Raw genomic sequence first — 12,449 nt, forward strand, 5'->3', positions numbered from 1 at the left:
CATTTTTAAAACTTTCCTTTTGTGCTAATTTAGTTAAACATAACATACTGTTTTCCATCTCTAGAACGCTAAGAGGACCTTTTGTCCTTGTACGTTCCTTTAGGTTTGTAATGAAGCGTAAGCAATATGCAAAAACCCGTTTTAATCTATTAAGAGAGGAGAACCGTTGAAACAATAATAATTGTTCGGTAACAACAAGCGTGTGACAAATTTTACGGATTTCTGGAAGCTCCTTGTTATCTCCAGCTTGAAATAATCGTGGCCAGAATGGTTTTTCATATAAAAATGAGGGTCCATTCCACCATACCTTGCAATTGGATAGTTCATCTGGATACATGCCACGAGATGCTACATCAGCAGGATTTTCTTTAGTATTGACATAGCTCCAATTCGATATATTGCTCAGCGTTTGAATTTCTGAGACCCTATTGCTTACAAAAACTTGTAGTTTATTGGCCTCTGTATTCAACCACCACAATACTATCTGAGAATCGCACCAATAAAAAACATTGCATTGACATGTAAGTGCGTTTGACACTTGATTGACTAAGCGAGCTAGTGCTAAAGCACCACATAACTCTAATCTAGGAACCGTTAATACTTTTATAGGTGACACTCTGGTTTTGGAACATAGCAATCTGACATACACTGTTCCATTTTCATCAACCGTTCGAACATATAAAACTGCACTCTAAGCATCTTTGCTAGCATCACTGAAGGCATGCAGCTCCATGTGAACTATTTTATCACACATAATATACCTGGGAACATTTATTTTATTAAGAACAGACAATTTTGATTTAAATGTTACCCATTTATTGAGCAGGTCTCGTGGTAGTTCATCATCCCAATCTAAATCAAGCAACCATAATTGTTGAATTAATATCTTAACTAGAATAATACATGGACTTATTAAACCTAAAGGGTCATATATCTTAGCAATATTACTAAGTAAACTTCTTTTAGTAATAGGTTGTTTATTACTGGATGTTGAAACATTGTATGTTAAGACATCAGTATTACTAATCCATTGAATTCCTAAAGTTTTAAGCCTATCACTCTCTCCTAGTTCCAATATACTAAACTCATCAGATGTATCTTGTAAACCCTTTAAAATATCTTGGCTATTAGAAGCCCATTTTCTTAATTTAAATGAAGCTGATTTTAATATCATCGAAATTTGATTACAAATTTCTATTCCATGTTCTTCACTGGTGAAGCCAGTTATTAAATCATCTACATACATGTCACGGTCAATCAATTCACTAGCAATTGGGTAATCATGTTTATAGTCAGAAGCTAATTGTTTTATGCATTTTATGGCCAAATAGGGAGCACTAGTCGTACCATAAGTAACTGTTTGCAACTCAAATGGTGCGAGGTCCTCATTAGGATTTTGTCGCCAAAGAATGTTTTGTAAATATCTTTCTTCAGGGTGTATCAAAATTTGACGGTACATTTTTTCCACATCAGCAATTACAACAAACTTGTGCTGTCTAAACCTCAACATAATTTTAAATATATCATTCTGAATGGCTGGCCCAGTATATTGGATATCATTTAATGATATCCCAGAATCGGTTTTAGCCGAACCATCAAATACAATCCTAACGTCAGTAGTAAGACTGTCTTCACGGAAAACAGCAAAATGGGGTAAAAAACATCGAAATTGACTGGATTCCTTTTGTGTTAATTGCCTCATATGTTGCAAGTTTAAATACTCATCCATAAATTTAGAGTATTTGCTTTTTAAAACATCATTCTTTTCCAATTTTTTCTCTTGAAAAAGCAGTCTTTTAACAGCTAAGTTTTTTGATTCCCCTAATTGAGTGGCTTCTAATTTTAGTGGAAAACGAACAATAAATTTTCCAGAAGGATCTCGAGAAACTGTTTTATTGAAATAGTCCTCACAAAACAAATCTTCCTGTGACATCTGTTTCTGTTCATGATGAATCTCCTCGACAAACCAGAACTTTTGAAGATCGTCATTTATTAAAAAATTGCAATTAACCTCTTTTTTCATAGGAATATTTATCGGACCTGATACTACATAGCCAAAGACAGTATTAACTAGATGAGGTAGATTTCGACCGAGGTTTATTCTTTCATTTAGTACAATCTCCCAAAACAAATCCGCTCCAATTAATAGATCAACATTTCTAGGACAATTAAACATAGGATTAGCAAGTGCAATGCCTTCAGGAATGTGCCAATTAGAAATATCGAAGTTACAAGATGGTAAATTACTTGAGATTCTTTCAACAATGATACAGTTTAGGACAGTTTGAAAGTTATGAATATTAGATTTTATTAGTACCTCACATTTGTACCGTAAATTAGAATTAATACCAGCGATACCAGATACTGATACATCAATGCGATTGGTTTTCAAATTTAATTTTTTACACAAATTGTCAGATATAAATGAACACTGACTACCCACATCCAAGATGGCTTGGACTTTATGAAATTTACCTGTCTTATCTTGAACATCAACAATTGCAGTAGGTAAAATAACATAATTGTCATTAAATACAGTATTACCACAAATAATGGATGACCCATTGAACTGATCACTTTGTTTAGATTCTGAGTTAACAAAATCCTCAGAATTGTTTTGATTATCAGCAGAATTGTTATTAAAGGAGTTAGATTTCTTATGATGTAATAATGAATTGTGCTTACCCTTACAAAACTTACAGTTTCCTTTCTGGCAGTGTGTATTAAAATGGCCATGACATAAACAATTAGTACACAGTTTCAATTGTTTTATTTTGTGCCATCTTTCAGCTACTGACAATTTTAAAAATTGGTCACAAGTATAAATAGAATGTTTTTGTTTGCAATAATTACATTTTAGTTCCCAAGTATTTTCTGAACTGCTAGCTAAAAATGAATGATGACGTGTTTTACTTTTATGACCACTTAGTCGCGTGTCTTTATTTTCTCTAGTGCTATTTGTTTCTATTGTTTCCAAAAAATCTGCTCTATTTTTCAAAAACTCAAAAAAACTAGCTAAACTCGGCAACATCTTATCTGTACGTGATTGCTCCCATTCCCGATTTGTATTTTTATCTAGCTTTAAAGAAATCATATGAACAATCATAGCATCCCAATGCTCAGTAGGAAGTTGCAATGTTTTTAACGCTCTAATATGCTTGTTTACATAATCAATAAGCCCTCTTAACCCTACTGCTGATTCTTTGGATAAGGACTCAATTTCAAATAAATGTTTTAAATGATTATTAACTAACAATCTTTTATTGTCAAATCGGTCACACAATAACTGCCAGGCATCCTGGTAATTATGTGCTGCAAATTCTAAACTTTGGATAATTTTCAAGGCTTCTTCACCTAAGCATGACCTTAAATAGTGATATTTTTGAATTTCTGAAAGCGTAAGGTTGTTATGAAAAAGTGCTTCAAATGTATCTTTGAATTCTAGCCATTTACTAAATTCACAATTAAAAGAAGGGCATTTAATGGGTGGTAATTTAATTGCATTTTCGTTAAAAGATTGACTATTATTATTTACTGACCCTAAGGTTTGGGGAATTGAATTACTTTCAATCTTTTTAACAACCTCTTGTGTCCTAGCTACACAATCTATTAGAGTGTTTAAAAATATGTCTGCCTCTTCACGTTGTGCCTCAAGTTCATCGTCTGGACAAATGTCCTCAATCACGGCTTGAATCTCTTCAAATTCCGTTTCTAATGATTCTACTTTACCTAATCTGATTTTTAATTCTATTATCTCTTTATTATCAAATTCTTGATTTGTTAGAAATCGATTATATAATGGTTCAAAATAGTTTTGAAATTTAGTTAGCTTATGTTTAATACCTCCACGCTTCCGTATCTTTGCATTTAAATTAGCGGCCATCCTGTATTCTTGTATGCAGAATAATTATTTAGTATATAATAGTAATAGATCCAACTTTATTAGAGCTCAATGAATAAATCGATAACTTTTATAATTATAACCAATATATTTATTACAGCAAATAAGAAGTAGCTGTTAATAATATTGAAATTGTAATTGTTTATAATCACTTTTTATTGTTGTTTTGCCTTAGGAATTTGAGATGACTATAATTGCGTTTAACTGTGTTTAATGGTTTAATTCTCGATATCATACATGAACATAATAGTGAGATACCCTTATAATAGCTATGTGTATTTAATATAGAAATATTAAACTCAAAGAATAATAAAAATGGAAATAAAACATACACATTTAAATGGAAAAAAACATTGAAAATAGCTTTACAAGTAGAATTGATATTATATTATATATTTGATTTTGTATTGATAATTGATATTGTATTATATGTATAGACAATTGTTAAATGACTGCAAATTGAAACAGCATTAACTCTACAACGACAGGAATTTAGGTAAAATGGATTTGACCTACTTGTATTACCGGCGCCATTCCATAAACCACGTGCAAAATCTCAAGCTGCAATCCAATTTTATCCGGCTCGAAGGACCAAATGATAATTCTGACTTCAATATAGATGGACTGTAGTAATAAAAAACTGGTGATTGCACTATATTTGAGATTTTATTAACACTACTGAATGTACTCATAAACTAATATAATTAAAACGAAATATGTATGTCTTATTTTAATGTAACCAAAAATTGTAATGTTCTAAAAGTCCTCTGTCTTTTTTCTTGCGCATGCGGTTGTTTTCACACTTCTTTCAATGCGCCACTGCCGTCAGTGGAGTTCAGCCACACACAGAACCGGCTTAGTTTTTAAGTGAATGAATCACAATCTTAACAAAATGCACGAAATTAATAATTTTCGGGACGGTTTCCAGATGGCTACAAACGGTAGTGTATACTCAACCATACAGTGTCAAGAACTGGGTTTCAAATACGATTGATTGTCAAATAAAAAATTTGAAATATTATTTATATTATAACATACGTTGCCAAGTTAAGGGTTACAATAAATCTAACAAAAATATTAACCACTTGCAGTTTGGCAAATTATTAACCCTGCGGTGCACGGGTGATAATTTAATATACGAAGGAACAGGTTGGGTCTGAGAAGCCCAAAAATTTAACTAAGAATTTCTTATGTTTATTTTGTAACAACAGGTTTGCGTTGCATATATTAGAACTACTACTAAAGACAACTTACATGTACATAAAAAAAATGAACTGCTATTATAATATTAAAACTAAAAATATAAAAGAAATTACATACTACAATATGGCAGATGTTTAAAGAACACCTTGTATATAACTTATTCAGTTATTTTATCAATGCATATGCGACAAACAGGTACGGTATGTTCTAAGCAAATAAATTTTTTACAGTAGTGATACATGTAGCGAGTTTTACGATCTCTACAAAAAGCACAACGCCACCTTTTATTTTGCAATTCCGTAGGTGCTTCTACTGGTCCAAAACCACTGAGTTTAGCAGCAAGCTCTCTTATATCTCGTGCCAAATGAGTAGATTGAGCTCTTGCTTTTATATTGTCCATCACTAACTGAAGACCTAGTTCTTTTAAAAAAAATCTTCTTCTTTTGCTTGTTTTTAGATCCGGTGTGTTACTTCTCTGTATCACAAATGGATTTATCGCAGCAACATCAAGCAATGCATAAAAGATGACCATGGGCCAGCGTTTTGTATTTCTTGCGACAGTATAGGAACCTCGAAGTTGATCAACGGTGTCCACACCACCTTTCGTAGAGTTATAGAACATTATTGCTTCAGGTTTACTTTCGTCACCCGTTGTCGGATTCATTTGGTCATCATGGTGTAGGGTTGACAAAAGAACATGTTTTTTTGGTTTTGGTATATAGGACAATATTGTCATATCTTTGGTAAATCCAAACATAGTTGATTTTGGCGGTCTACTGTTCATTAAAAATTCGGTTGGGATATGCCTTTTGTTTTTCCGTAGGGTGCCTACAATTGTTAGACTATGATTTGTCAGTAAGCGAGTTCAGTTGATGTAAACCAATTGTCTATTGTGACATTCCGGTTCGATCTGGAGATTGGTTTGCAAAGCCGCTCAACCACATCATTGACTACAGAACTGATAGAATTTGGACCTGGTGGTTGTGTACCGGCATATGTTTATAATTGATAAGTATAGAACGTGCGAGAATCCACTAAGGAAAATACCTTCAGACCGTATCGGGCCGGTTTTTTTGGAAGGTACATTCTAAAACTACAGCGACCTCTAAAGCCTAAAAGCATCTCATCGATAGTGACATATTGGCCAATGGTATAATATTTTTGAAAATTTTCAATTACATCCTCGAATATGACTCTAACTGCTGCAAGTTTGTTTACTTGTGTCCGTTCGTCCCTTGTACGAATATCATCTAGGCGTAAGCACTTCATAAGAAATCAAAGTCTGCGGAGAGCCATCGTTGCCGGAAATATGTCAATGCCCGTACCATTTCTTTCCCAAAACTCAAAAATTGAAGTTCTACCTCCACAGTAAATTCCAGCCAAGTAAATCAGAGCAATCAGAGCTTTTAGTTCACATATATTCGTTAGCCTTGCATCGGAACTGTCTTTATATCTCACTTATACATTAGTACATTCAACAATATGTTTTATAATTTTGTCATTAAAAAACAGTTTCCAGCATTCTTTTTCAGTTTTGCAACTTTTAGATTCACGAATAACTCCAGGAAGTTTTGTTATGATATTTTCTCGTCTAGTTTCAACATTTCATGATCCGCATATCTTATTCCATTTCATTACATTTTTGGTATTGTAATAAAGGCGTTGGTTTGACTTACCTTGTGGAATACATTCTTGTACGTTTAATTCGGTGTCTGATAAATCCAATTTAGACTCTAAGTTATGATTAGGATCTTCATGTTCTAAGTTGCCAACTATAGACTCATCGGAATCTGAATCTTCATAATTTTCTTCCTCGTCGGTTGCAACTTCCTCGTAGAGACGTTGCAAATATTTTGCCTCTCTCTCGTAAGAATACATTGTTTTGCAAAGCTCTAAAAACAATACACTGCAAATTTTTTTTTGTATTTTCATAAAAAAAAACTTACATTAATGAACGAGGTGGGTCTGAGGGAACGAAAACAGATATATCATCGACACTATTGCTTCAATGCGCATTGGTAACTGAGGGATTATAGCTAGCTATGCCGACGAAAGGTACCTAGACCGCCAGGACCGTACTTAGACTCGCTGACCGAATAGAGATATTAGAAGAACTGAATGGGCCTGACAGACACAACCCGTGAACCGCAGGGTTAAATGAAACTTGGACAAAAGCTGCCTCATTACAAAATGCCGTACCTTCTTTTCGCGCATGTGGTATTTATCCAGTCGACCGAAATGCAATACTTTTATATGCCTTTCTTAAGTATTCTACAACACACATTACTGAAATAGATGATCTCCCACGTCTAAACCTACCATCCACAAGCAGTTCGATGCCGTCTCACAAGTCACCATTAAATCTACCATCCATACCTGGTATAAAGCCGACCTCTAAAGAAAAAATCACTTCAGGTAAAATTTTAGATAATCTCTCCTGTACCCTCTACATCATGTATTTCTCAAGTAATGAAATGCAGTAGACGCGAGAAGACTGTAATGATGACCTACAAGATAAAGAAAATTGAGAATGTGCCGACTGTGGAGAAATATATTCAACCACATCGAAATAAGAAGACAAGAAGACTGGGTACAGTGCGTGCATAGCAATTTTTGGTTTTATGAAAAATGCTCAAAATATGTTAATTAATGTGATATATGCGAAAAAGTATTGGCAAAAAACGTGCCAAATAAAAGTTTTAATCGAGCAATATCACCCTTATTGTCGTCTCACCCTGACACATTGCATGAGTTAGCCTTTTACAGTTTTTATATTTTGATGTTTACTATTTTTATCTGTAAGTATTTGGCTCAACCAACTTTGCACATTTTCTTCTAAATGGTATTTTAATATAAATATATAAATGTTTCAGAGCGTAGACTTTTTGGTTCTAAAATTCAGACAGTCAAAAAAATGTGAGCCATTTCTCGCGGACTTACCCTGTGTCAAATAAACAATATTAATATTATTAGTTTGTTGTGTACATGCACATATTTATAAATAATGTTCAGAATTAGCTAATAGAATCATATCATTAATGAACAGTTAATACTATAGACTCATATTCATATTTTATTTTCTTGGCGTTCTACATAATTGTCTGCAATGATGACATAATAAAATGGGTTGATTTTTATTTATACCCAAATTCTACTCAATTCAAACTGCAAATACCCATTTAACCGTATTTTTACTGTAAACTCGGAGAAATCACAGTTTATACAAGCGCCATTTCCACACTTATCCCTTTTTGCGATCGATCCATGTTATTATTGCCCCCGGATTTATTCTGTGACCTAAACGGAGAGCCAAGTAGGTTTTCTGTGGGGACACATGTGTAAAAGTGGCGATTTTGGTTGAGTGAACATTCAATTATCAGTCCGGTATCCTGTGGTGGTATCTGGAACGGCGATAAGTTAATATGAACTGACCTAATCTCAGATATGGGTCCAAAGGGATTATTTACTAAAGTTAGGAAAATCCCGATCTTGATCTGAATAGAAAGGCGACGAAGGGAAAAAGACGGTATCTTTGTTCATTGATAAAGGCGTTCATGGTATTCGAAAGGAATTATTTTATTCTTGTTCGATATATTTGAAAAAATATTATTGCTTGTAGTTGAGTTATTTTGGTTAGATCTAAAGAACTTACCTTTTCTCTATTTTTGTAGTAACAGCAATAGTTTACCTGAAAATAAAAAAAAATTAGAGATTCATGAATTTGTGTATAGTTTTAATATACAGGGTGATTATTTGGGAGTTACAATTTTAGACGGCTGGATATTGAATTAGAGGGAAGTTGACTAGAACTTATTTTAAATATAATGCCTTATATTATACAACCTGTTTCGATAAAACAGCTCTTGAGAAGTCTCTAAATATAAAATTATGCTACGTTCTACTGATTGTTTTACGAGATATGTGATCAATTTAATTTTGAAACAGTGTCCGACTTGTCACTTCGTATATATAAATAATGAAATTGCAAACAAGTTATATAGTATCCATTTTTCTTAATAGTATCTACATTGACGAAGCATTAAAAATGTTTGCAAAATTTACGCGAACTTAAAAATGTCTTAACTTTGTTAAAAAAAATTTTTTGTAATTTAATTTTTTCTTAATAAAATTTTTTGTATTATTTAGTTTATTGTGTCTAATCTGCAAGGTTTTTGACATTGGACCAGTTTTGTTGTAATACAAATTCGTTTCTCGAAAACGAATCTAGTATATTCTAGAACTAAAATTTTAATTGGCTGATGGTCACATACGTAAGACCTTGTGAAGTTTGTTTAGCAGTAAATAGTTGACTTCAATAAGTACTGACTATAAACATCCTGGGTTAATCGATAATAGTATAAAGGGCCCGGTTTCAGGTAAAATTTAAATATGTTTCCTGGTAAAATTTTTCAATCTTCATTTCTTAATGTTGATTTAATTGTGTACAATCCAAACTTATTATAATTTTAGTAATAAAGATAAGGCTTATATTGACGAAACTGGACTGATGAGAGGGTTTTTCGAATTCGGTAGTACGCGACAGGTTTGTTAATCACCTTTTAAGTGGTTTTAAGGTAATTATATAATAAGTTTATGGAACTGAACAACAACCAGTACTTAAATACGAATAAAATTTGTTTGTCTTTTAATATCACGGGAAGTTGGAGTTAAATGTGTCGATAGCAATTAAAGTAAATTGTATACTCACGCTTAATCAAGTCATTAAGAGCGATGCTGGGAATATTTATATTCTACTATACATCAACGCGCCAGATATAAAATAAAGTTTTACTTTCTTTGTAACACCGACAATTACGTGCTAAATCCAAAAATATATTGCGCAAAAACAACCGAAGCGACTGGTGTACCAAAACTTGAGCAACTAGTTCTCTCTCTGGTGGAGTCATACCTAGATCGTGGACATCATATCTTCATGGACCACTTTTATAATAGCCTTTCTCTTTCTAAGATTCTTCTTTGTCGAAAAACCCATACAACTGGTACCTTACGAAAAGATCGTAAAAGAATACCTGCCGTAATCTTAAAAGTCACAAGGAATCTATGTTCCTGTAGTTGGCTGTATACCATATATTAAAAAATTAATTAGAATCCTTTGTAAAAGGTATATATTTAAAAGCCCAAACGGGCTATGTTAGACAAAACGTTTTCGGAATCCATCATTCCATCATCAGTGTCTAGGAGTACATGAATGTAGCCATTAAATATATGGGTAAAAACCCGTTAACAAATAATTAGTTACATTTGTTTGACAGTATTTCTTATAAATTATTAGGATGTTAAAGTTACCGTTGGATTAGGTAACATGGCGACATATGACTCCACGTTGAAGTTGCTAGTCCTGAGATGGTGTGTCTACGAGGACTTTATGGAAGCAACTAGCAACTTTCAGTTGCTTCCATAAAGTCCTCGTAGACACACCGTCTCAGGACTAGCAACTTCAACGTGGAGTCATATGTCGCCATGTTACCTAATCCAACGGTAACTTTAACATCCTAATAATTTATAAAAAATACTGTCAAAGAAATGTAACTAATTATTTGTTTTAACCTTTTACAAAGGATTTTAATTAATTTCTTAAAAGCCAAGTTAAAGAAAGGTGAACACCATTGGAGCCGATGAAGTATACGTTTCAAAATTAAGGGATAAACAGGATGTCATTTGAACTACTAAGAAACATCATCCTAAATTGATTACTGCTAAAATCAGGTATGGCGTTGAAAAAGTAAAACCTGAGGAAGTAGCCAACTAAAACAAGTTTATATCTGGCGTTGACTGCAGTGACCAGATGATTAGTTTTTATTCATCTCCAAGAAAAATTATTAGATAGTATAAAAAAATAATGTTCCATCTACTAAACATTTCTCTTTGGAATGCATTTTAAATAAAAAGAACACCAGACAAAAAGTTATCGTTTCTTCAGTTTCTCGAAGAAAATGTAAATGAATATTTGGGACTTAATAAAGATCAGCAGGATGGAAGAAACTTGGCGAAGACTGGGCCATTACATGGTGATAAAAGACGACGACCGGATCAAAAAGTAGCAAACAGAAACACTCATTCTGAAATGCACTTTCTCGATAAGATTCCAAACCTAAAAGATCCAAATAAAACCTATCATTTGAGATGCAAACATTGTACAATAAAGTCTATACGATAGGAAACCAAGTACTTTTGTAAAACGTGCCCCGGCAGGCCAGCTTCTTGTGTGGAACCTTGCTTCGAAGATTACCATAGACAATAAAATTGTTGTTTTTAATCAATTCGTCCGTTTCTCTTTCGTTGCCCCTCTCATTTTTCGTGTGACGGAAAAGGCAGTCATTTATGCAGCTCACGGAAATTAACTTTGCTATGGACCAGACAGTATTTGTCGCTTCCCGTTTTTTTGTCAAAAATATATGTTGTATTCATAAAAAATCATGTTTAACTACTTTTAATTTTATTTTCAATAAAGTGACGTTCTTAAAACACTTTGTTATGCTATATTGCTCGCTGACGTGTTAAGTGGCAAATAACTGTACCCGTTACACTAAGTAATTCATGCCATTATCGTCACATTTTTAATTTGGTTTCATTTTGTAACTTTAACACCCTGTAACTATTTCTGGGTGTACTGTTCCGTATAGGTTATAGGAAATTAAATCGACATATTTTCATCCCGAAAAATCGTGGTGTAATAAATTTATGACCATATTTTTGTGACACCCTGTATAACAACTTGAAACAAGCGTGGATCAGATGAATAATTAAATATAAGTTAAATTTAATTTTTTTAGTAAATAAATAAAAAAGTATTTTATTTAAAAGTAGAGAAAATACGTTGGCTCGTTCACTGAAGTGAAAAATAACGTTAAGCAAAGGGTCAAATTTCAAAGAAGCTCTTAATTTATTTAACGGTATAAGTTGAAATGCTTGGAGCATTTATATAAAGCTGCTACAGTTGCAAAATAAAAAATAAAGAAGGATACAGATTCTCAAAAAAAAAACAGTTAGGCTAAATACAAAATTCTGTTAATTAGGCTTCTAAAACTACAGTATAATATTGGTTTAATTTTTAAATGGTTTCCCATTTATTTATTCATTCATATTTTAAAAAAACATTTTAGAATATTTTTTTGTACTTAAAATGTGCTGTAACGTCAATAAAAATAACTTATGAATACTAAAATATTTATTTCATTAATAAACAATGTAAGTTTTAGGCAAAAGTAAACAATTACACTTTTTCAAATTAAACAAAAAGATTCCTGAAATTTGATACCCTATCTAAAATTAGAAACCTAAGTATTTTTCAATACAAAAATCACACACGTGAGTGTTCTGTTTA

The 12,449-nt window shown here is 32.7% G+C and overlaps 1 protein-coding gene across 1 annotated transcript; it reads right to left on the reverse strand.

Moving 5' to 3' along the window:
• Positions 1-691: 691 nt before the first annotated feature.
• LOC140449931 (uncharacterized) lies at positions 692-4,445 on the reverse strand. Its single transcript, XM_072543346.1, has 2 exons — positions 4,418-4,445; positions 692-2,886 (listed from the first exon to the last, which is right to left on the reverse strand). Exon 2 carries the CDS (start codon positions 2,174-2,176, stop codon positions 692-694), a length of 1,485 nt encoding a protein of 494 aa, XP_072399447.1. The 5' UTR covers positions 2,177-2,886; positions 4,418-4,445.
• Between the last annotated feature and the right edge of the window lie 8,004 nt (positions 4,446-12,449).

Source organism: Diabrotica undecimpunctata, chromosome 9, assembly GCF_040954645.1.
Source record: "Diabrotica undecimpunctata isolate CICGRU chromosome 9, icDiaUnde3, whole genome shotgun sequence".
NCBI classification, from domain to species: domain Eukaryota; kingdom Metazoa; phylum Arthropoda; class Insecta; order Coleoptera; family Chrysomelidae; genus Diabrotica; species Diabrotica undecimpunctata.

Excerpts from the sequence above, each read along its gene's own strand:
- LOC140449931 (XM_072543346.1), bottom strand. The coding sequence starts at position 2,176 with ATGTTTAATTGTCCTAGAAATGTTGATCTATTAATTGGAGCGGATTTG.